We start from the raw sequence: 24,932 nt of genomic DNA, 5'->3' as shown, positions 1-24,932 counted from the left end.
ACATTTTATTTGGCAGAGAGTGCATTATCATCTTTAAATACACATTCTTGTCTTGTTTGTTTTGTTCTTTTATTTGTATTTATATTTCTCTCCGATTAGTTCATTAAGCTAAGCGCAAATTCTCCTCTCGAAGCTCATTATAAGTTTTGCTTTGCGGTTTTTGGCTAACTTTTGCACTGCCTTGTGGCGGGGGACCCAAAACAAGAAGCTTTCACTGGACTCAACTGAAACTTACACACACACATAAACAGGCACTCACATGCACAGTAAATTCGCTCGCGTTCTCTCCCTCTCTCTCTCTCTGGCTTCTGGCTCTCTGTGTGAACGATGAAGCCGGCAATTTGCCGATTCCATTTACTTATGCGCTTCTCTTTCAAAATGCCGCCGCGGTAAATAAAAGCGAGTCGCATCTCGCTCTTTTGCTCATTAGGCGGCGAACATTTGCTTTGTGCAGACTTACAGACCCTGGACACGCTAGAGTAGAATTTGCGGCTGAACAAAAATATTTGTGCGGGAGTCAAGCAAAGATTTTTCCTGGAACAAAACAAAATACACGCTCAATCATAAACAACAAGTGTATATGCTAGTGAAGGGATAAAGTCCAAGTGACGTGTGAAAAACATACAAAGTAAACATTCGATATTCGAGCATCAAAAAAACCAAAAAAAAAGATGAAGCCAACAAAGAATTCAACGCTGGAAATCATATCGCCCAAGGTACACGTGGACGATGATTTCATTGAGACCGACTATGAATATCAAACATCGCATGTGAAGCGCACAGCAGCGGGCCAACTGCAGGTGAGTTGACGACCTTCTGGATACATTACATCCAACAAAAAATATATATCCGTAGACCACTTATTGATTTAAGCGGAAGACACTTAAAAATAGAATGCAACAGTTGCATAAGGATTTAATGAGCTTAAGGCAATTGTTGCGACTGGCAAACAATAAGGGAATAGTTTAAATTTTGTTTATGCAGTCAACAGCTTTACAGTTTACTATTTTTCTATTTATTTCTTAAATAGAGCATATTAGAGAATATTGCAATTTTATTGTTCGGCTAATATTCCGACCTTCGCATTGAAATTGTATGCCAGCCAAAGAAAACTATTCTCGACTATTCTCCAGCTGTACGAGCGATAGCAATAAAACATATACACATCAAATATAATAAGTACATGCGGAAAAAATATTCCATTAATTAGCATTCCGTATGGCTGAGAGCTTATTAATGCGCTCGTTCAATATACATATGATATTTGTATGCAGCGAGATAAAGGAAGATAAAACCCAAAAAAGAAAATAAAATTCGTACAGTCAGAAAAATTTGTGGGTGCCGTATTAAATATATATACATATTATATATATATTGTATTGATTGTCGCACACATTTTCCGAAAGAGCTGATAAAGTAAAGATGAATCGCTGATAACTGTCCCATTTCCCATTTTTCCTCTCTTTTCCACACACATATCCATTAACAATGGCCTTTTGGTGGCGTGTTTCCTACGAACAATGCGCACGCGTCGTCTATGAAACTGAGTCTCATAATAATTGTGTTTGCACTGTGAATTTGATACGTCATTTAATCAGCTAAGCACATATGTGCATAATTATATACATATATATGTATATATTTATACGTCTGTATACAAACATAAACCAGTCTTCTGTTTAGCTTTGTTTGCCCGCCTTCTTGTGCCCAGCAAACAGACACTTGCTGCATTTCCTCTGCTCCAAGGTCAATGTCAGGGGCTGATGTGCCCAGCTGATAAGGTCAAGAGCAATCAAAGAGCGACGCTCTTCTGAGAGCAGAAGTCTGATGCTCTTATTTGGGCCAACACCTTAACCCATTTGGCAATGAACTGTGCTCCGTTCGCATTTTATCGTATTCATACTCTGGATTATTTTGTCTAGGAACATGTGTTTTTTATGTGATGAAATTTTCACATGTGCTTCTTAATTTGCCGGCCGGCAAAAAGATAACAATAAATGCTTATAAATTATTTATACGTTTATCATTATATACATATTTATAACAAGTTGCGAGCTAACGAACACGTCGCTGACAAGAATCAGGTGCTATATGAAATCACAAATACCACGCCAATCTTTGTATACACTTGCTGATCAAAAATAAATAATACTAAATTGAACATATTCGAAAACATAATGAAAATGTTAGAAACTTTCGTAAAATTTTTATTTTTTCTTTAATTTTTCGGAATGTTTGAAAACGTTTCGAAATCAACATGAATTTTTGTTGTTGATTTTGTTTTGAATTTCTAAAATAACTAAATTATTTAGTGGCTTGGGTTGGGTGGTTAAATAGTTTCATGGGAGAGCATATGAAATTCGATCAGTTTTTGGGCCACGTTAATAAAAATCACGCGATCGCAAAATTCGCTTAGTAACTCTTGGGTAGTCTAACATCAGTTACCGGCCTGGCTTTGTCTGGATGATAAGGTTACTGCCCAGTGGAGCAAATGCTATTTTATATCTGTGTGATTTTGGGTAGGAAATAATTAATACTGATATCGCTCCGATTTGTCTGACAGGTGCACCCGCAGACAACGTCGCTGAAAATACGTACAGCTCGCCATGTGCCCAAGTTGGGTGTCATGCTCGTTGGATGGGGTGGCAACAATGGATCGACGTTGACAGCCGCCTTGGAGGCGAATCGCCGGCAGTTGCAGTGGCGCAAGAAGACGGGTATACAGCAGGCCAATTGGTTTGGTTCGATTACCCAGGCATCGACGGTCTTAATCGGATCGGATGAGTCGGGCAGCGATGTGCATGTGCCGATGAAGGAACTGCTGCCGATGGTCGAGCCAAATGACATTGTTGTCGATGGCTGGGACATAAGTGGCCAGCATTTGGGCGATGCCATGCGGCGGGCCGAAGTCCTGGACGTTGGTCTACAGGATCAACTCTATGAACAACTCTCGGCGTTCAAACCGCGTCCATCCATCTACGATCCAGATTTCATCGCTGCCAATCAATTGGATCGCGCCGATAATCTCATCAAGGGCACCAGACTGGAACAGTACGAGCAGGTGCGTCGCGACATCCGTGACTTCAAGAAGACAAGCGGCGTGGAGACAGTCATTGTGCTCTGGACAGCGAATACGGAGCGTTTTAGCGAAGTGAAGAAGGGCCTGAATACCACCAGCCAGGAGCTGCAAGCCTCGCTCAAGGCCAACATATCGGAAGTGTCGCCATCGACCATCTTTGCCATGGCCAGCATTGCCGAAGGCGTAAGTACATATACCCTGGAATTATGTTCTCCGAGTAACTTTCACTGTCCAACTCTTTCTTGCAGTGTACGTACATTAACGGTTCGCCACAGAACACATTTGTGCCGGGTCTGATTGAGCTGGCGGAGGAGAAACAGATCTTTATTGCTGGCGACGACTTCAAGTCGGGACAGACAAAGATCAAGTCGGTGCTGGTGGACTTTTTGGTGGGTGCCGGCATTAAGCCCGTCTCCATTGTGAGCTATAATCATTTGGGCAACAACGATGGCAAGAATCTCTCCGCACCCCAACAGTTCCGCTCCAAGGAGGTTTGTTTTGTAGCTCGTACTGAAAATGGGATTGCTATTCAATGTCCATTTTACAGATATCCAAGAGCAACGTTGTCGATGACATGGTCGCCTCGAATAATGTGCTGTACAAGCCCAATGAGCATCCCGACCATGTGGTCGTCATCAAGTATGTGCCCTATGTGGGTGATAGTAAGCGTGCCATGGATGAGTATACCTCCGAGATTATGATGGGCGGACATAACACTCTCGTCATACACAATACATGCGAGGATTCGCTGCTGGCCGCACCCCTCATCCTGGATCTGCTCATTCTTGGCGAGCTGAGTGCCCGCATTCAGTTGCGCAGCGCCGAGCGAGATGCTGCCGCTTGGGTGCCCTTCAAGCCGGTCCTCTCGTTACTTAGCTATCTGTGCAAGGCGCCACTGGTGCCACAAGGAGCGCAGGTCGTGAACTCTCTCTTCCGTCAGCGTGCGGCCATTGAGAACATATTGCGTGGCTGCATTGGACTGCCACCCATATCACATCTAACACTGGAGCAGCGGGTAAGAAATCACATAGTTATTGGGTTGATAAGTTAACTAGGATTTGATACAGGCAAAGCTGAGCATTTTCTTATATTAAAATTATCTTATCGTTCTTGCTTTTTGCAGTTTGACTTTGCCAACATTACGAATGAGCCACCATTGAAGAAGTCTAAGCTGATCGGCCAGAATTGCGCCGTGGAGTCCAAGGCTAAGCTGCACGCCAATGGACACAGCAATGGCACCAAGCTGGCCACCAATGGCAATGGTCACTGAGAGGTCTTTCAGTCACTGGATTATGTGAAACAAAGACAACAGTAGAAAATATATAAATATCTACATATATGCAATATTTATGTATATCTACATTTACATATATAAGTTACGATATATTATTACAAATAACTCAAACTAAAAAGCTAGAATAAATATCATTCAACACGTGCGCCTCGTCAGCATATTTCGGCATCGTGGGACTCAGGCAGAAATATGCAGAGACTACGATCACAGCTAAGGCGCATGGAGAAATACGGCGATTCCACTAGAGAACCCAGACGGGACCGTCTGTGACCCAGATGGGTCAACTGACGCCTCCAGCAATGCGACAAAGCTGCAGCGACCAAAGCGACAACGATAACATGTCAGCAGAAAAAACAGTCCGAGGTTTAATTATGATGAGTTAGAGTTTACAAATTCATTCCTAATAAAGCACTTGAACAAAACAATCATTTTTTTAAATTAAAACCCACAAGGAATCGATTCATTTATATATGTATATATATCTATCTATCTATAGATATATATATATATCTATGCCTTTGTTTAGAATTGATGCGATTGATTTCCAACATTTCAGAATTTTTCAATTTATTTGTTCACATTCGCGTAATTTATGCCATATGGTAGTTTATATACAAATATGTACATCTCTATTTTTAGCGAATTTTTGGAGATATTACACACATTTTCGGTTATTTCATTTTAATAACATTGTGTGAATTTGAAATTTAGTCGAGATAGGCAATTGATTTATGGAATATAAATAAATCATATTTAGCAAAAGCGTTTTGTAAATTTTCTACGCTCCGCCTAAAGGTATGTTTGTAAAAATTTAAGTAGACTTCAGAGATTGTTGCCCATCAAAATATCTTAATAAAATTTCATTCTGCCACACCTTTGTCAAGGATTGAGCAAATTGAGATTATATATTCAGTGAAATTTGATAATCATGAGTGTTATACAGGTGCTTCTATAATATGTATTTCGATTAGCTGAATTCGTTGTCTAATCGCCAGTTAATAATTAATCAATTTCAGTGACAATGCAGTATGAATCAGCAATTTAGTTTATTGGGGGCTTTTGTGGTGGGGGCTCTCGATGACTAATGATTCATTTTCACTTTCAATGAAATTCCTGGTCCCAATTGGGTTGTCTCCAAAAACCCAAAAACCATATATATTATTTGATTGATAAGATTATCACATTGAACAAGGTATATTGCCAGAATAATAACTGCCTCTTGAGGCCTTATCGCAATCTTCGTGAGAGCCTTAATGCACTTGTTGTGTGCTCCAAAACTCTTCTTTCCACAGTGACAATTAATTAAGAGACAACCACATTAAAAGTCGAACGGCAATTGAACAAATTCGAAAGGCGCCTAATTGAATGCCTTAATGATTATTTGGGCGTTTAATGCCGTTCAATTTATTACATTAATAGTCTGTCATATAGCATACATACTTAAGAAATGTATATGTGTAATTAACGGTGCTTCGATCCACAAAAAATGTATAACTAACCACTGGCCAGAAAGGCGTAGCTCAACGTCCACTAAAAGGCTTGGCGTGTCAATGTCAAATAGGAAGACTGACAGCTCCCGAGAGTTTATCCATGCACTACGAAAAATCAAGAAGTGTTTTCTACATAATTCTAAAATAGAAAAAGACTAATCAATTTGTTATTTTCTTATTGCCAAATAATTCATATTTGGTTAGGGTTTATTAATCGCTGTGCTCCGCGACAAATTTCATATTCACGAAAGGACTTTCATTTTCTTGGGTTGCAGCTAGACTCAATAATAATTGATAACAATTTATAGATAATTTGTTATAGATAACACAAAGTAACAACACATTTCCAGTAATGAATCATTTTTCTAAAACACAATTAATATATTTTTTTTAAAGTGTATATGCTATAGCGCCTATGTATATGGGAGTGTGTGTGTTTTGTTGTGTATATGTGGAAACTCATAAATTTCGTAAAACAGTCAAAGGTGTGTCCCTAGGGCATGTAGCTTTGAAGGATTTGCCATAATTTCGAACAGGAAAAAGTGTAGCATGCTTAAGGAACTGTGGCTCGCGTGCAAAAATGTCAAAGGACACGGATATATGAACCGAAATTGGTGTTCACACACACACGTGCCGTCCAGGACGTCCAGGACCTCCCCTCCGCCTCATCAGATCTAAAGGTTGTTAAGGCGACCTTGAAGGATTCTATGGCCAATGTCCAACACGTGCTTCTGCGTAGACCCTATTTGCAGTGGAGCTTTAATTGATTGCAATTATTAACACATTACGGATGGAAGCCAAAGATTTGCATTCAATCAAATACCTTTACTTATACCCTGTGACAATATTGAAAATGCGTAAAAAGGGTATAATGCTGTTCTGCTAATGTTTGCAAATAGAAGAGTGCATCTTTTACATATCATGGACAACTGCTGCAAGCTGAGTACAGATGGAATATGATCGAAGTCAACTGAAAAAATTATGTTTTCCATAATTTTCTTTTGTGACAAGATCAGCTCTACTTGATTTACCGGTCTTTGCGTGACTTGCAATATTGAGCAACTCTTTTGCATTGAAACTTAAGTCGGATACCTTAAAAGTGACATGTTAACTCATTGTATATGCAGTATTGTTGCTAATATGCTTTTAATTGCAAATTTCGCTTTGATTTTTCCACTTCATTTCCTATTCGGAGCATGGCCAACACAAAGTTACATTTAAAAGAAAATTCATGTGTATTACAAATTACACCGATGACTCGAATTGTCAAGATACGAGTATATTTTCTTTTTCTAAATAAATTAATAAATGAAATATAAATAACTAACAAAAAAAAATGATTTTAAGCTCCTTGTCTTAAATTCTGATTCATTCTGAAACCCACATCTGATAAACTTATCAATTTTATGTTCGTTCTACAATATATATTACTATTACAATTACTAATCAGTAAATGAACGAACACAAAAAATAATACATTTAGCAGTCTGAAAAAATGTTAAGACTTGTGAGTCAACTTTATGCTACACGAGAGCTCGATATCGCCTAACGTCTACAAATAATCTTTATATGTGTTTTTATTTTATGTACACTGTAAGATTGCAGATTGTACATTGTGGATAGAATAATATTTGTTTCATATAATATGCGTAATTTTATGATGGATACATATCGGTAAAACCATCGTCACAATCTATTATTACAATATTTTCTGTGACGTAAATTAAACATAAAACATTGGCATATCGGGCTCGCTTTGACAGGATTTGACAGCAGATAAGGCGTGTAGATGCAGGTGAAACAACGCTTAATGTTTGGCTCCCACATAACTAATATTAAAGGCACAAACAGTTAATCTTATCACCGTTTATCTGGTGGCAGAACTTGTATACTAAGCATGATAGTTGGGGCAGCGCAGCTCGCGTCGCTGTTCACGTCGTTGTTGTTCTTTCTTCAAACCATTTGGCGCTCTCTTTCAATTTTCAGTTGCGAGCTGCTTTGCGTTGTGTGCGGTCCGTTATTCGTTTCGTTAGAAGAGCAGAGGAACAATTGCGTATAGGACGCGTGCACGCATCTGTCTCTTTCCTTTTGACGTTTATTGCTAAATAATAAATATCTTACTGCGGTGTGCTAAATAACTATACAATTTGAAGTAATCTGAAATTCGCGACAGGACTTTACGTTTGTTAGGTCTACAAGGAAAGGAAACATTAATCCTTGGTATGTGTATTTGAGTGTTAACTGTTAATGCTTAAATAAACTCGAGATTATACAAATTTCGATAAGTTGGCTTCGATTTGAACTGATAACGAAACAGAAATATTAATTTCACATATTTGGAAATCAGAAGAAAAGTTTTAAAAAATCATGGACCATATTTTCATAATTAAATTCTTTTTTATTTTAAAATCCTTTATTATTTGCTGAAACAAGACTTTTTGTTGTGTGCGATTAATCAAAATGTATTTAAAATGCAGTAAGCCCGCTTGAAAAACCTTGGTCAATTCAGAAATCAGTCAAAACCATAGAGATATACAACAATGTTACAACTAGCCCCAATAGATAACATTTCATAGATAATAGTACATGACCACTCCACATAGTTGCAAACAAACATTACAACAAAGTAACAATATGTCAAAAACAAACAAGTTTTAAGGGGTGCCGGAATAGTAGACCCCATTTTAATAGAGCTAGCTGTAGGTGTAGCTAAAGCCGAAAGCCTTAGTCCGAAAGCAGACATGACTATTTGTATATGAGAAATAAAAAAAGGCCATACTCAGAAATACAGCAGATAAGAATTCATAAAACATACCACTTGATTATATGTGAAAATTGAGAGTTCCTATATGCCTATTAATCAATGTGGCGGAATAGTAGCCTGTCGCATGAGTCAGAGAGTGCGACTACTCTACATATTTATATATGTATGTATACATACATATGTACATGTTTATGTATATGTATATGTATAAAGTGGTATTTGAACGGTACACCTTGCCACCATGTTTAGTATGGGGCTTACCATAGACTTTGACAAACGACCGACATGGCATTTGGCCTGGGACCATGGTATTAACTGTGCTCTATCAGTGATAGTATAGCGATAAGTAATAAGTTTGCAAGTACCTTTACTTATCCATCCAAACATATATATAGACATACATATGTGTACGTGCAACTATTTTTTGTTTTTATGAGAGATTTTATTTGTTTCGCGTTACGTTCCAAATGGCGCGTAGACAACAGTTGAATCAGAACCAGCCAATGAATGGAAATACATGCATCTCGAATATATTATAAAATATATATATATATACATATTCAAATTGATGTTAAGTTCCATTTCAATTATTTGGCAATAGATTTGTGCAATCGATCGACTGAGTAGAACATCTGGTACATTTTCCATGGAATGCGGATTATGCATATTATAAAATAGAAAAAGAGTTTGTGGACTGCAGCTGAAGTGGATTTGATTGTTCTATCGGAATAAGTGGATTGTAATTTATAGCAGCTTGCAAATATTCACATGCTCTATTGGCTGTAATTACTAATCGAATTGATGCACTTATTACATAAGCCAATTACTAAGGTAACTTGAACTTGCAATACGGAAGGACTTAAATTTGCATAAATACTTTAACAGGTAGCTGAATATTAAGTTTAGTTTTATTCAGTGTAGTTTACACTTGGCCGTACACCACTTGTTTCAAATGTTAGTTTGGTTATTTCATATTATAATTATCTACTCTTAGATTACAAAATATGTTTCGAAACAATTAACTACAAGTCATAATTCTAATTTATAATCAAAATTCAACTCTCATTATCAAATTGTCATTAACAGATCAAATCTAGAACACAATTTGAACAACGTTAGCATTAACTTATCTGCACTTTCCTCCTCAAGTTTCTTTGCATTCAACTTGATTTGATTTGTATATACTTAATAGAAAGATATTATTGACTAAAATTTACAATTCGTGGCAATCTTAACATCCCAAATCATACAGTAATATTGAATTATTAGCTTCGTGTCAATGTTATGATGTGAAAATAACTTCCATTTATAAATGTCCAAATAAAGCTATAAAAAAGTATCAGCTTTTTGTGTTATTGCCTGTGGTTGACAATTATTAATTATTTCATAATGCTACTAGCAACATTGCAACAATTAAAAAGTTAAGAATCTACAACCACATTCAACTAATAATTTACTCATGCACTACTTTTGGTTGCAGTTGGAAACTTGCAGCTCATCAAAATGGATACGCTGAACGGTACAACGGAGCAACGTCATAAATTCACTGTAAAATATCGGCAGGAGTACTATGATCTTTCCAACTTTATGCATAAGCATCCGGGTGGCATAAATACCCTAAAGGGTCTCAATCAGACAGATATGACAGCCCGTTTTCTCAAGGCGCCACCACATTCCGATGCAGCCATGTACTTGATGCGGGAATACAAGATAAGTGCACAGGATTATGAGGGGAAAAAGAAGACAAAGGAGCGCCCAAGTGCAGCCAAGTTAGCAGATAATGGAATTGAATTGCTGGAACAAACGAAACAGTCAGCGGAGGACAGCAACAATAATCAACTGGACGACAGCATGGAGGTATTTTAAATGTTATATGTATTATATTTTATGTTGCTCTTCACGCTCTTAATTTTTATTTTTGTTCTTTTGTTGTTTTTGCGGGGGGCGGGGGGTGTTGTTCTGCTGTTTTTACAGATTGTTCTCATTTAAAAAATATAAATACTATTAACACAAAAACGACTAGGGTTGATCCACATCTTCAATATATTGATATTGATAGTTCACATAATTGATCCAGTTAACCTTTTGATATGTATTTTGCAAGTGTCTGATCATGCTTTAGAGATCTCGCGATTTGGGGGCTCTCACATAGACTTTCTGCTTGGAGTAGATACGTATATCATCCTCAACACCAGTTAGCTCCTTATCAATCTCGGCCTTACGTGTGCGCACGCGCAGCGTTTGTGCGGTCATTGGCATATGATTTAGCTCATTGATCAGCATATCAAAATCTAAAATTCATCAATTGAATATTACAAAAGAAATTCATTATTAAAAATTATTTGTAACTAACGGTTCTTGGCTGCAGCTAAAGCTGCGAGGCGGTCCTGTTCACTTAGAAGTACATGACCTCGTGGACAATCTGGATCGCGTGTCTCCATACGCTCTTTTGCCTCGGCCTTCTCGCGCTTCTCCTTTTCCAAATAGCGCGGCAGCCGTAAATCATCGCGTGCTGTGGGAAAAACAAATACACACTGTTGTCAGTCAAGTTATACAACTACGGATCGTACTCACAGCCCAGCTTGTAATCACGGCGTTTTGATTTGGAGGTTGCATTTGTAGCAATTGTGTCGCGACTACGTGCACTCAGTGGTGCTTCCTCATCATCCACCATATTGTCCGTAGCCAAATTTTCCATCTCTGGTAGAGGCATCATTTCATTGTCATCCATATTATATGCGCTGCGTTTGAGTTGTTCATTGGAGTATGCTGACAGTGGCTGCTCGTCATCGTCATTGTATTGACTGTAGCTGCCATAGTTGTTATCGTAATGCTGGCGAGGATCATTGCACAACTTGTGGCCCTGACTTAAGACTGACTTGCCATCAATGTTGCACCTAAAAAGAGCACATTTGTTAGTATTATGTTGACTTATGACTGCGTGGCTGTTATTAACTTTTTCAAGGCATTTGTTAAATACAGTTGATCCATAATGTCCTCTGTCTGTACGCCAATGCTTGTGGAGCTGCGATCAGTGCCACATGACTGACAACGGCTAGATGATTTTATTATTTGTTGCTTTTCATTGTGTGTTTCATGTCTTTCACGATCGATGTGTTCGTCCTGTTGTTTTGGCATTTCCAGGCCATGATGTGAGCGTGATTTACCTTGAGTGCGCAACAAACAGATCTCGCTGTCATTACGCCTCGATAACGACAATCTTTCGGTTTCGCAATGCTTCCGTTCAGGATCCTCGGAAGCGGTACGAAGTAATGGCGGCATCCATTTTGGGCGCACCGGTTTCTTAGCAGCAATCTTCTCGGTGGTTGCCTTTTCCAATGAGCGTAAACTCTGTTTGTTTTCTTTTAGGAAATTACGTCCCGGTACGACGCCTTCAAGAAAATTCGTAAAAATATATTTTGTGCGGTTGCCATGGCTGTTAGGGAAAAAGTAATACTTACGCGGCACGGTAAACATGCCTTTCAATGTTGGTATTGGACGAATTGAGGTGTTCGACATGTTTATGCTGGCTCACGGCTAAGCACAATACGTATTTGTGAGTTGAAATGTAAATGTAAATTAAAATTTAAATATTGCCGTGTTAAGCAGTTTACAAAAATCAAGTGGAATGAAAGCCAACCGACCCATTCAAATGACAGCTTTCAATTAAAACCAACCAGCTGCTTGAGACGCCAACTTGTTTTGGTTCTGTTTTAGGGAACTATCGATAGATCGATAATCGACGGTGCATAAGTGTTGCTAAATGTTCAAATATAAATTAACCGATTTTTGTTTAAAATTCCAGTTCCTTGTGGACTGGTCAGAAGCGATGCTGCCACAAATTGGTAAAATAACAAAACATTACGATGAATGGGTGCATAAGCCTGTAGATAGACCATTGCGCCTATTTGGTCCGTGGTATTTGGAAATTTTGACGAAGACGCCATGGTGGATTGTGCCAGCGTTTTGGATCCCATCTATCATTGCTTGTGGCTGGCAGGAGTTCCAAGAAAACTCGCACAATATGAAAGGAGTAAGTGTGAAGAATAAAGAAAAAATTTTTTTTTGTTTTGCAAAATTCACGTAACATGTTTTTACAAACAGTTCACCGTATTGTTCAGCCATATTCTGTTTGGGGTGCTCTTTTGGACGTTGCTGGAGTACTCTTTGCATCGTTGGGTCTTTCATGTGAAGCTGACCAGCGACAGTGGACCTTGGCTGTGCACACTTCACTTTATGATCCATGGACTGCATCACAAAGTGCCATTTGATCCGATGCGTCTCGTTTTCCCTCCATTACCTGGAGTAATTCTTGCTACTGTGATTTACACGCCGCTATATTTTATTCTACAAAATCACCATCCACGCTTGATTCTCGTTGGTGCTTTAGTGGGCTATTTGGGCTATGACATGATACATTATTATTTGCATTATGGAAGCCCATCTGCTGGTCAGCATCTCTATGAAATGAAAAGGTATCATTATCAGCATCATTTTGCGCATCAAGATCTCGGATATGGTATTAGCAGCCCACTATGGGATATTGTGTTCAACACGCGCATTTATTTACGAAAATTAAAATTCCAATTAAAATGGGCGTAGTATCCGTATGCTGTGTGGCATATTACCGCTAATTAGACAATCAGCTAGTTTTCAGTCGATTTGACGCCTCTATGTATTGTCTGATTAGTGATATTAAATATTGCTGTAGTTGAACAAATTTGTAATATAAGTTTAAGAAATAAGATGACAATTTTGTAAATCGCTATAAAAAGTAAAATGAATTTTAACATAAGTCATATGTATTTCACCAGTCTATATATTCTGTTGCACATTTTGTATGTAATGAAATACAATTTGTAAAAGAAATTATAAATCATAACTTGAGACGATTAACTGTCGTAAACTACTGCCAAACAGAGCTGCCATATACTATTTCATCGATAAATAAACTATCGATGTACAGTCTCATTCTCCGTTTTCTGTCGGGTGGCAACGCTAAGCTAAAGTTGAGGAAGTGTATCATCTGTTGTGTACGCATCTGTTGTATTTCCTTGTTTTGTTTATATTTATAAAAATGCTTAATGCGAAGATTGGTAAAGTTGGCAAAGTGCTGGTGTGTGGCATGAAAAATGTGGGCAAAACAGCACTTATTGAGCAATTGGTATATGGCAAAATCAACACCGAAACCGTAAGTGGGTCGTGTCACGATTCTTTTCGTCACTGCTCGCAAATTGTAAACAAAAACAAAAACTTATTTCTCAAGGAATTGCATCCAACCATCGAGGATATATATGTGGCGAGTGTAGACACAGGACGTGGCGGTGCACGGGAAACGTTACGGATCTACGATACTGCCGGACTACAAGGCGAACAGGCGGCTCAGCTGCCGCGACATTATTTGCAATTTCCTGACGCATTTGTGCTCGTCTACGATCCCACAGATCCACGCAGCTTGGATATGCTGGCGGACATCAAGACAGACATCGATAAGCATAAGGAAAAGAAAGAAGTGCCCGTCATTGTATTGGCAAACGTACGAGCACGCAGCAAAAAGGATACGCCACCAACAACACCAATTCCCGTCGAATCGATAATGGACCGGGCAAATAATTGGTGTCAACGGGAACGCATTAAGCATTATACTGTCAATGTTATGGAACGACCCTCGCTATATGAACCCTTCACAGTGCTGTGTGCCCGTCTGCATCCGCCACAGACAAAGAGCACCTTTCCACAGCTACGCCAGGTGATGCAGAATCGTCAGAAGAGCGAGATTTAAATCTATTTATAAGCAAATCTATTTATATGTATGTATGAGTTACATACTACACTACACTATACGAATTGAAATTTCAATTTATAATGGAATGGACGAACAAAATGACTAATGTGGATATTATACGAGTATTAATCGCCTCTCTTGCGCTTTTTATTGTTGTTTGTAAGCTGAGCTTTGTATTTTTCCATGCAAATGTGTTAAATATACTAGACTTTTATAGATTAATTTTGAACTTTCAACGGGGCTGATTTAATTTTGACATTAAGCCTAATCAGCATTCCAGCGGCGTCACAGACGACTTAAGTATGAATATTTTTGAACAAATTCGGCACCCGGGTATCCCCACGGATTAGTAGAACTTTTGCCCTCGAACCTCGAACATGAGAGCTCTGAATTTAGTTGTAGCCTTGGCGACGCTGATCGGTTGTGCATATGGTCTGAGTATAACAGTGCCTGGCACAAAATGGTGTGGACCTGGCAATATTGCAAAGAACTACACTGATCTGGGATCCGAAGTGGAAGTGGACATGTGCTGTCGGTCGCACGACCACTGTGAGGAGAAGATATTGCCTGGGGAGCAACTATACGGTCTGTCCAACATAAGCCTATTTCCCATGTGAGTGCAAACAAAACGCGTTCCATCGCATTAATATGATAACAAATCTGTTTGTCGACACACATGTAGCTTCTCCTGCGGCTGCGAAACGGCTTTCCGGCAGTGTCTCAGTTCGTTGCACAACATGGAGTCGGCTGCTTTGGGTCGTATTTATTTCAGCACAAAGAACATTTGCTTTGCCTATGGACCGCCCATTCGGTCCTGTAAGGAGCGACAGTTGGATCTCTTCAAGGAACGCTGCCTCAGCTACACAGAGGATCTATCGCAGCCAGCACGCTGGCAATTCTATGATCTACCATTATACACACACCCAACCCAGGAAGACGACGTGTCGCCACAGCAGCCCAATTGAAGGCGACACGTAATTGCGCAATAGGCTTTTAAGTTTTGTTATTATCTACACATTAAAAAAAAGAAGAGCATTACACCAATAGCTTGATAAGGGTAAATATTTCACGCGTTCTTCTATTACAATTTAAATACAATTTTTTAAATCAATGAATCAAATTTATAGAATTTGTAAAATCTTTTTATTTTTGAGAATAATAAAATGTGTCATCCAGAATCGAATAATCGAATTTTTGTAGATTAAAAATTTCTTATCTGTGAGCTAATAGGCTGCAAAATCTAAAGATTTTCGAAAATGTTCAAGTAATAAGAATATTAATATATTTATTTCAATGCCATAATGAGTTCGATGCTTGAAAGCTATTGTATTCAAGATTAAAGCTCTTGTCAAGGTCAAGACTTTGCCAAGAGCAGCGAAGCCGCTGTATAGAAGGGCATGTCATAGAATTGCCAGATCTTTGCCGCTCTGTTATTGACATTGTATCGAATGCAACGTCTGCGAATTGCGCCCACCTGGTACTGATTGCAGCCTGAGGTGGGGTAGCCCTCGGCAAAGCATCTACTCCTTGTACCATAGTATATGCGACCCAAGGTATTCGATGTCATTGTGTTGACGGCCTGCAAGCAATTGATGAACTGTTGTTCACAGCTGCACTTCAGGCTGCAAAAGGAAGCGAGGAGTCACAGGGATTATATTGATTTTTCCACGCCACTTTATTTACATGGGAAACCAGTCCGTATTGTTCGGCAGACCATGGAGTGAGCCGTGCGATTCGATAATCTCGTCGCAATGATCATGAGCACGACAGCATTTATCCGTTTCCCGCTCCCGACCAAGATCATTGTAATTGGCCGCCGTATTGCCCGGACCGCACCATTTGGTGCCAGGTGCTGTGATTCCTGTGTGCGGCACTGGTGGCAGCGCCTGATTGTAAATGTCCTCATCCTCAAAAATGGCCTCGTCGCCAAAGGCCAGCGAAACGCTGATTAGGGTAGAGATGAGCGTCAATTGAATTAGCCACATGTTGATGCTCTGAAAGCAAAAGCAAAACTGAGCTATCAGCTGGTTGAGGTTGAATATTTCGCTTATGAATGCCGACGATAAGCAATTGTTTATACGCGCTGAGATTTACATACTTTGTTACGGTTTGAACATGTTAAATATAATTGTGTAAAATGTTTTACAAGCAATATAACAATATTTATTATGTATATTTTATTATATTAGGGTAGATCCGACACGCTAACTAAGAATATCCTTAAACAATTCATTTGCTGTCTTCGCTGGACGTTTTTTCGAGTGCTCTGTTTTCTTATCCTCCTCCTGTTTTCCCAGACTGGTCAGCCACTGACTGGGCGACAATTTGTAGGTATCCAAACGATACTTTGTGTAGATGAGTCGGCCAAAGGGTGAGCCCTTCATCATGTTGGCTTTGGTGCTCAGCTCCTTGGCAATGTGCAGCTTGTGCGCCTCTTGCGCCGCCTTGAAGCACTGCTCGAGAACGCGTGAACCATGCCGGGTGATGGCGAGATCAACATAAAAGCCATCCAACTGGCGGATGAGACGCTCACGTGATTTCTCGCCAATATATTTGCTCTGCAAGAATGCATCGACAATGTGCGAGCCATTTGGTGTGTTAAAGATCTGTGCCAGCTGCACAGCGGGCAAATCCAGAATGCAATTGACCAAATAGATGGGCTTGTTGAATTGGAGCAGATGCTGGACCATCAGCGAGCCATGCAGATGCACAAAGCCCGAATCATCGCCGGCGAGCAGCTCATGCGGCTTTAATTTAATCAGACAGTTGAAGAAAAGCTTGGATTTTTCCTTGTCGCCCGACACATGTAAAGCCGTCTGTAGTGCGGCAATCATTTGTGCCTGCTTGGCTCCCAGACGCAGACAGGCGGCGCTCAGGGCGGACACAACGCCAGTGTAGCCCATTTTAAGCAGCTGCTCGATGTGTGGCTGCAACTCTGTGAAGACGGACTCAAAGTCGGGCACCTCTTTCAGGTGCTGCAGCAGACGCTGGACGGCAAAATTGGTTTGCTGCTGCTGGGCCAAGTGGCCAATGCGTCCGCTAAACAGCATGGCATAGAGCTGGGTCAGCAGCTTGGCACCAGCAACGCTCAGGAGAGTCTCCAGCAATATGACGGCACACTGATAGTGAAAGACTTTTGGGAGCACCACCTCTGGTTTGGATTCGGGTTCAGCATCGTCTTCATCTGGTTTTTCGGTTGCCACATCCTCATCCTCATCATCCTCGTCTTTAATTTCAATTTTCGTCTCCTTCGACTTGTCATCATTGTCATTATCATTGGGTTTGAGCAAACTCTGCATTAAGATTTTCTTGCCAAAATGCTTCAGCATGCTCTTGTCGACCACGCTAAGCGATAGACATATAACACCCAGTAGGGCGGACGAGTGCTCCTGGTAGGGAAAGTCGACGAACTGTGGCCACATTTCTAGGCGCTGTGGAAACTCCTTCATGATTTCATGCCATTCCTCCGGCACCGCGTAGAGCCGTCGATGCTTGGCCAGTTCAGCTCCTCCCTTTTCGAAGGCAATCTTGGGCACATGCATGCCAACCAGGCAGAGTATAGCCGTCCGCATAATATGAGTTGCGCATGCATCCCACACAAAATCCTCCAGATTGTTGAGCATGAATTTCGATATGCGTAGCACAAATTGCCGGCACTGTTCACGGTGTGCATCACTGAACTCGGTCTCTAGATTGTACTGCTCCTCGATTTGTGCAGCATCCGGTTTGGCACGCTTCGCCGTGATGGAATTATCGCCATCTGACTGTTCCAGCGCTGCTGTCTGTCCCAATCCCCGTAAGAAGGCAATTTCTAGCATTTTTTGCAGCACATGGGAGGCAAAACGATCGGAGCACATAGGACGCAGGTTGTCGCCGAATTTACCAAAGAAACGTTCAAGTTGCACATCGTCCACGAAACCAATGAGAGACTCCAGTGCCTTGGAGACAATTTGATTGGAGGCCAAGTGAATTTCCTGATCCGTTGTCTGCTCGAATACATTGTTCGCCATGTTGACTAAAATAGCATATAAATTGCCAGATCACACATCACATTGAGCAACAGCGAGGCAAGAACTTACCACGCTCCTCCACATCTTCGAGTCCGGCCTTCATGGCATCCAAGATGTTTATGAAATAGCCGAATTGCTCATCGTCTATGTGGGTGCCGCGACCAAAAATGCCTTGTTTGGCAAAGCCCTTGGCATTGCGCATAAATCGACTTCCCTTCTTCTTGGGCCTTTTACGTTTAGCATGGTTATCCGTCTCCATGATAGTCTTCTGTATTGAAATTCAATTAAATCTCCTAAACAACGTGTGCGTGCAATACACCGTGCAATATACTTTCCGATATAATATTAATCGGTTTCTGTCATCACTATCGCTGCTATCGATGAGCAGCGTTGCCAGACTGATTTATATAATTTAGCGGCTTCCATCTCTACAATCAAGAAGAACAAGCGTCACTATTCAATCAAACGGTTCAAAAATGTCAGAAACGCACGATTTTCAATTTATTTTGCCCGAAAAAAACAATGATTTGCTCAATTCACGAGGTGATCAGTTCTATGTACAACAGGTATACACCCCGACCGAAATACCAGATCAATTAGTTGGTAAGTGAACACATATATTTGTTGCGCGCCTGCAATTCAAACCGAGTACAGTAATAGTAAAGATACAATTTTAATTATTTACTATTTGCAGCATGTAAAAGTAAAGTACATCAGCGTGATCCGTTCTACATATTCGAACACTTTGATGTCTACTATTCAATAATAGAACAGTCAGCCAACGATGGCGCTGCCATACGCAATCTTATGCGCGCGTTCGATCTTCTTTATTTGACAGTGGACATATTGGGCGGTCAGCTAACGCCGCTGTTGACTGCGGCAGAGTCACCCTCGTCACAGGATCGTGGACGCTATTTGAATCTGACCAAAATGACACTGTATCTGTTCGTCAATACGGTTAAGCGCATCGATGTCATAGTTCAGCAAGTGCTGCGAGATCAGAAGCTAAATCAGCAGAAGAAACGCGCAAAACAAGCTGAGGTCCTGGAACAGTATCCCGATTGGGAGGTAAAGCGTAGCAAGTTTTTGGTGCAACTCTACAATGTTATGCAGTGTCCGCTGGAGAAGCTCTGGAGTCCGCCCGTTGTCGAGGAAACTTTTGTAACGTAAGTAGTTGTAATTGATCAGATTTTGATTTATGATTTTGACCCGCTTATAACTTTCCCGATTATAGCTTGATGTGTGATATTTGCTATCGTACTTTGGAAGTGGTACAGCCTAGATCGGAGAATCGTCATATTATTGATACACTCTTTCAAATTTTTGGCCTCGCCATCAAACGATATAATCATGCCATCACATTCCCGGCCCGTATTCTTCAAATTCTGCGAAGCACGGAGCATGCTGCAACTGCCGTGGCGAATGGGATTTTGCTGCTCTATGAGGAATATGGCATTACAACAGTTTTCTCCATACTGATGAAAGATATCGCGGATGCCCTCACGATGGACACATCGGATACGACAGTGTCGCGAAACTTCTCAAATTTTCTCTCCGAATTCTCGTTGATTGCACCCAAGTTGATGATACCGCATCTGTCCAAGCTGGGCGACGAACTGCTTAACTGCGAGTCGCACGTTCTGCGCAACTGTGTGCTGCAGATCATGGGCGATGCGGTTGTTAGTGAGCTGACTTCCGAGGATCTTAGTGATGACATGAAGGAGGCACGCGATGAGTTTCTCAACAATTTGTTGGACCACATCAACGATATATCGGCACATGTGCGCTCTAAGGTATTGCACATCTGGCATCACATGAAGGAGCAGCACGCCATTCCACTCACCTATCTGATCAAAGTTCTGCGCGAGGCCGTCTGCCGGCTGGAGGATAAGAGCTCCATGGTGCGCAAATCGGCCATACAACTGATCAAAGCATTTCTTGAAAACAATCCGTATTCGGGCAAGCTAACGCTTGAGGAGCTAATGAAAAAGCACGAGACTGAAGTGGAAGTGATGAAACAGTTGGACGATGTGATAGCCGATGAACGCAAGAAGGCGGAAGATTTTAACGAACAATGGGAATCCATAACGCCGGAGCTGATACCCATTATTGAGGAAAACCTAAGAGACTGTGAGTATTCCTTATATATGTTGAATTAAATTTACTGTGTATTTTATAAATGCTTATTTCGCTTCAGTTCCCGAAATGCAATTTGATAAGGAGGAGGAATACGAGCAGCTGGTGCATAAGATTTTGCCGGTGCTGTTGGAAAAGAAGTACAAGGAGGCAACAGTGCTGGTGCGCAAGGCAGACTATGTAATGGGTAATCAAGAATTGAGGTGGGTAACAATTATGAAATACACTAATTGAACAAAATATGTAATTACTTTCTTCATTCTTTACACACAGTCGATTGTTGAAGCCTGATGAGGCTTGTGTCTATCATTTGGGTCTATTTAAGACATTTCTATCCCTAGCCAATGGCTGCATTGATAGTGTGAGTAAATGCGGCATTTTATCAGTAATGCAATTGATCTAATTTGCTCTTCATTTATTTGTAGGGCGAGAAAATGCTGCAGCAAATCAAAACTGTTGAATTTCTTAAGGATAGCATTGAGTTCACGCATGTGGCTACATCGGCAATGCCAAAGATGCTCGAAATGTTGCTATCCAAAACGAATACGGACGTCTTCGAGGCCGTGGATCTCTTTACGACGGGCTACCTGTTTGGCATACGCGGCACCGATGTGGGCATGCAGCGTATGTTGAATCTGGTGTGGTCATCGGACAAGGAGAAACGTGATGCCGTCTGTAATGCATATCGCAAGGTGCTCTTCACCACAGACACCACGGGACGGGCGCACGCCATCAAGGTGGTGAAGAATCTGTCCAAGTTCCTGTCCGAAGTCGAGTATGGCCATTATACGGCCATGGAAACACTGATGGGTGAATGGGTGGGCAGCGAAGATATCGATGCGCTCATCATTCAGGTGCTTTTCGAACGCTTCACCCTTAAACTGGAGGGCACCACAAAAAATGAGTCTCGGCTCGCACTGCAGCTCTTAATTATGGCATCGCAGACGAAGTCAACGATTGCATCGGCAAATCGTGTCCTCATCGAAGACATTGCGACGGGAGAGCGTGCTGAACAGGATCCGCGCATCTTTACCAGCTGCCTGCAACTGCTGGTTAACTGCATCGATGCCAACTACAACAACAAATATTATAAGCGTTGCGCGACCAATTCAAAATTTGTGCAGCAAATAACGAATCTATTCCTGCAGTTCTTCTTTCATCCCCAAGTGCCGGACTTTGATGCACTGGCGATGAGCGTGTTCGAGTATTACTATCGCATCTGCCAGGCGCCCGATGTGCTCGCCGGAAATATTGCGATGGAGCTGATTAGGCGCTTCAATGATGACTGGCTGGTGCGGTCGGCAGCAGCTACGGAGGAGTCCGCGCCGCCCACACAGGGCACTGATATACCCCACTCCCAAGAATTGCCTCAGACGCAGACACAGACGCAGTCCAATGACGCTGATGGTCCACCTCCGAAAATGCCTGTTTATTTGGTTTCACGGTTTGTGTTCTGCATTGGCTTCATGATCATCAAGGAGATGATATTTCTGGACATGGATGTCTACAATAACATGAAATTTCGCGAGGAGCTGACGGCCCTCGAGGAGAAGAAGAACACAAAGAATGCGATCAGTGCACACCGCCGACAAACTGTGAATGTCTCAGCGATGGAGGCGCGGAAGCGTCTATCCGGAGTTGCTGCCGAACCGCAACAGGAGCCAGATGATGATTTAGTGGGTGCAACGGCTGAGGATAACATTGCCGAGGATATTAATGCCATATGCGAGGACATGCTGCTGTATGAACCAAATGCCCTAATGTCCAAAGTCTATCCAATTATCATTGATATATGCAAGCGGCCGGGAGAGTATCGTGATCAGCAGCTGCAGCAGGCAGCCACATTGACGCTGGCGCGCCTGATGACCGTCTCGTCCAAGTTCTGCGAGACGAACATGTCCTTCCTCATGAACATCCTGAACTTGACCAAAAATTTGAAGATCAAATGCAATACGGTTGTGGGTCTATCAGATCTCACATTCCGTTTTCCAAACATCATAGAGGCTTGGACGGGGCACTTTTATGCCCAGATGTATGAGAGTGATACCGAGTTGCGATTGACAGCCGTAAAGATGCTCTCCCATCTCATCCTGCACGAAATGATACGCGTCAAGGGACAGATAGCCGATATCGCTGTGTGCATTGTCGATGAGAGCGACGAGATTAAGAATATAACCAAACAGTTTTTCAAGGAGATTGCCAACAAATCGAATATATTGTATAACGTACTGCCCGACATTATATCCAAGTTGGGCGACATCAATTTGCAACTGGAAGAGGAGAAATATCGTACCATTATGCGCTACATCCTGGGACTCATACAGAAGGATCGCCAGATCGAGACCCTAGTGGAGAAACTCTGCCTCCGCTTTCCGGTCACTCGCGTTGAGCGCCAATGGCGCGACATTGCCTACTGTCTCGGGCTGCTCACCTACAATGAGAGATCCATCAACAAGCTCATTGATAATGTGCAACATTTCCGGGACAAGGTGCAGGTGGACGAGGTCTATCAGTCCTTCAAGCTGATCATTAGCAACACTTCCAAGCTAGCCAAGCCCGAACTGAAGGCAGTTGTCACCGAGTTTGAGACTCGCTTAAACGAATGCCTTCAAGTCACCGAACCGAACGGTAATCAACCCGCCGAAGGATCTCAGCCTGGATCTCAGCGTGCCACCAAAACGAAGAAAGGCGGAAAACCGGCTGCGAAACAGCAACGTGGACGCCAATCAGTCAAAGTCGCCGCCAACAACACCCGACGTGGACGAAATGTGCGAAAGGAGAGCAGCTCCGAGGAGGAGGAGGAGGTGGAGACCAGTGCCTCCGAAAGCGATGAGTCTCCGGCTCGTCCGGCCGCACATTCAAAGCAACAGCGTCGCAAGATTGCAGCCCTCTCGTCCAGCGCGAGCGAAGACTCCGAAGATGAGGAGGAGCTAGCAGCGCCATCTAGGAAAACCCAAAGTTCACGGCGATCACGCAAATGATATTTTAGCTTGCATTATTTTTTGTATATTTATATTAAAATAAAAATAAATCCTTTTCAAATTTGAGATGTAAACGGCTTTTTGTTAGACGCAGACGCTGTGACAGATTAGGAGAGCAAGCCACAATTTCTATGCACCCCTAATCCCCTTTGTGTCAATTCACAGATTCTCATTCAGTTTTCCATTTTACACATGTGTCTGTATTCTGCTTTGTACATCGTTTAGTCGTAATCCCATTATATTATCACTTTCGTGGAAACTGCTCACCAGCCGTCAAGGCGAAAACAAAGAAAACAGTAGAACAACTCCAAATTATTGTAGGCAAGGCAAACTGAGCAACGCAAGGCTTTGTTGCTGCAACTGCTGGGTGCAACTAGAGTGATCCTTGATCCTTTACTTGCAAAATATCAATTAAAACACAATTATAAGCAGCCGTCTCATTATGCGCTTAACTAAACAACTAAAATTGAGACACGCAACAATAATCACATCTAAATTGTGTTCATTTCACATATTTAAACATTATATTTTTATATTCATTGTTTAGTTGTGTTTATGGGAAATTGCTGGCAACATTATTCTTGTTGCTTCGTTTGTAAAGCTTCTATATTTTTTGTACTATTTTTTTGAGTGAATAAAAAATGAAGAGGCAACAATCAAAAGCTGCTGTCGGCGAGTGAATTGTTTGGAATTCGGCTTTGATCGCATTTCGCTACTCTCATATGTTTTTTATGGATCAACTCCATGACACCTTTTTTTTTTACAAATTTTAAATAAATAAAGAAGAATATTTGCTTTATTTTCGTAATTTTCAATATTGAATTTTCAATTTTCATGTTAATTAAATAATAACCTGAAATATGTTTTTTTTTTTTTGTATAAAAATGTAACAATTTAAGGCCGTTAATTAAATTATCGACAATATGGGACGCAAGATAAAAAGAAGTCAAAATATTGTGTAACCGGATAGGCGGCCTCAATCAGAGACACCGTCTCTCAGTCAGACACGTGTGTGCGTTGTGGGTTGGTTGTCCGGCCAACAGGGCGGGGTGGATGGGATGGATGCTTGCCGGAGTCTGCAACAATAGCAATCAGCAAATCAATGAGAGCGTGCCGAGCTTGTGAGAAGTCAGACAGCCAGCCAGTCAGACAGCAGCCACCCTCAATGCAGACGACGACAAGCCATGGCAACATCCTGGTTGCCAAGCGCCGCCCTCCAGTCGAGACCAGGTTGCCGGGTGGTGAGTGGAAGGGTCAGACATTTGGTGCCATTAACATGCTCATTACACGCGTCGCGACCGAGCTGAGGCTGAGTGAGAGATGGGCGTGTGTGTGTGTGTGGCAAGTGCGGCAAGTGTGCGTGAGACGAGACGCACGCGCCAAAGACGAGCAG

The 24,932-nt window shown here is 41.4% G+C and overlaps 8 protein-coding genes across 9 annotated transcripts; 5 read left to right on the top strand and 3 right to left on the bottom strand.

The window, feature by feature from the left end:
- The first annotated feature begins 426 nt into the window (after positions 1-426).
- LOC6560430 (inositol-3-phosphate synthase) lies at positions 427-4,518 on the top strand. Its single transcript, XM_001986046.2, has 5 exons — positions 427-800; positions 2,564-3,262; positions 3,328-3,570; positions 3,627-4,094; positions 4,203-4,518. The coding sequence occupies exons 1-5, from the start codon at positions 672-674 to the stop codon at positions 4,347-4,349; spliced, it is 1,686 nt and encodes a 561-aa protein (XP_001986082.1). The 5' UTR covers positions 427-671; the 3' UTR covers positions 4,350-4,518.
- A 3,332-nt stretch (positions 4,519-7,850) lies between these two features.
- LOC6559605 (dihydroceramide fatty acyl 2-hydroxylase FAH2) lies at positions 7,851-13,426 on the top strand. Of its 2 annotated transcripts, XM_032733902.1 has the most exons (5): positions 7,853-8,083; positions 9,229-9,458; positions 10,108-10,484; positions 12,433-12,660; positions 12,732-13,426. In XM_032733902.1, exons 3-5 carry the CDS (start codon positions 10,131-10,133, stop codon positions 13,227-13,229), a joined length of 1,080 nt encoding a protein of 359 aa, XP_032589793.1. In that variant the 5' UTR covers positions 7,853-8,083; positions 9,229-9,458; positions 10,108-10,130; the 3' UTR covers positions 13,230-13,426. The 2 variants fall into 2 exon arrangements, with proteins under 2 accessions (XP_032589792.1, XP_032589793.1); XM_032733901.1 differs by lacking the exon at positions 9,229-9,458 and having other exon boundaries at positions 7,851-8,083.
- Positions 10,648-12,270, bottom strand: LOC6560429. The gene is made up of 5 exons (XM_001986045.2): positions 12,089-12,270; positions 11,584-12,019; positions 11,202-11,524; positions 10,981-11,139; positions 10,648-10,918 (listed from the first exon to the last, which is right to left on the bottom strand). The coding sequence occupies exons 1-5, from the start codon at positions 12,144-12,146 to the stop codon at positions 10,746-10,748; spliced, it is 1,149 nt and encodes a 382-aa protein (XP_001986081.1). The 5' UTR covers positions 12,147-12,270; the 3' UTR covers positions 10,648-10,745.
- Positions 13,427-13,594: 168 nt separating the features above from the next.
- Positions 13,595-14,546, top strand: LOC6559604 (NF-kappa-B inhibitor-interacting Ras-like protein). The gene is made up of 2 exons (XM_001986043.2): positions 13,595-13,818; positions 13,894-14,546. The coding sequence occupies exons 1-2, from the start codon at positions 13,705-13,707 to the stop codon at positions 14,407-14,409; spliced, it is 630 nt and encodes a 209-aa protein (XP_001986079.1). The 5' UTR covers positions 13,595-13,704; the 3' UTR covers positions 14,410-14,546.
- A 199-nt stretch (positions 14,547-14,745) lies between these two features.
- On the top strand, positions 14,746-15,603 carry LOC6559297 (phospholipase A2 large subunit). Its single transcript, XM_001986042.2, has 2 exons — positions 14,746-15,025; positions 15,095-15,603. Exons 1-2 carry the CDS (start codon positions 14,790-14,792, stop codon positions 15,375-15,377), a joined length of 519 nt encoding a protein of 172 aa, XP_001986078.1. The 5' UTR covers positions 14,746-14,789; the 3' UTR covers positions 15,378-15,603.
- A 68-nt stretch (positions 15,604-15,671) lies between these two features.
- LOC6559620 (phospholipase A2) lies at positions 15,672-16,412 on the bottom strand. The gene is made up of 2 exons (XM_001986041.2): positions 16,096-16,412; positions 15,672-16,034 (listed from the first exon to the last, which is right to left on the bottom strand). The coding sequence occupies exons 1-2, from the start codon at positions 16,395-16,397 to the stop codon at positions 15,767-15,769; spliced, it is 570 nt and encodes a 189-aa protein (XP_001986077.1). The 5' UTR covers positions 16,398-16,412; the 3' UTR covers positions 15,672-15,766.
- Positions 16,413-16,515: 103 nt separating this feature from the next.
- LOC6559619 (nucleolar protein 9) lies at positions 16,516-18,769 on the bottom strand. The gene is made up of 2 exons (XM_001986040.2): positions 18,492-18,769; positions 16,516-18,427 (listed from the first exon to the last, which is right to left on the bottom strand). The coding sequence occupies exons 1-2, from the start codon at positions 18,679-18,681 to the stop codon at positions 16,617-16,619; spliced, it is 2,001 nt and encodes a 666-aa protein (XP_001986076.1). The 5' UTR covers positions 18,682-18,769; the 3' UTR covers positions 16,516-16,616.
- A 124-nt stretch (positions 18,770-18,893) lies between these two features.
- On the top strand, positions 18,894-23,573 carry LOC6559784 (condensin complex subunit 1). Its single transcript, XM_001986039.2, has 6 exons — positions 18,894-19,025; positions 19,117-19,588; positions 19,657-20,552; positions 20,620-20,761; positions 20,832-20,919; positions 20,984-23,573. The coding sequence occupies exons 1-6, from the start codon at positions 18,899-18,901 to the stop codon at positions 23,537-23,539; spliced, it is 4,281 nt and encodes a 1,426-aa protein (XP_001986075.1). The 5' UTR covers positions 18,894-18,898; the 3' UTR covers positions 23,540-23,573.
- Positions 23,574-24,932: the final 1,359 nt, after the last annotated feature.

This window comes from Drosophila grimshawi, unplaced genomic scaffold (assembly GCF_018153295.1).
Source record: "Drosophila grimshawi isolate 15287-2541.00 unplaced genomic scaffold, ASM1815329v1 contig_1367, whole genome shotgun sequence".
Lineage (NCBI taxonomy): Eukaryota > Metazoa > Arthropoda > Insecta > Diptera > Drosophilidae > Drosophila > Drosophila grimshawi.
Note: the sequence above shows the minus strand (reverse complement) of the source record. Positions and strands in the feature narration are given on the sequence as shown.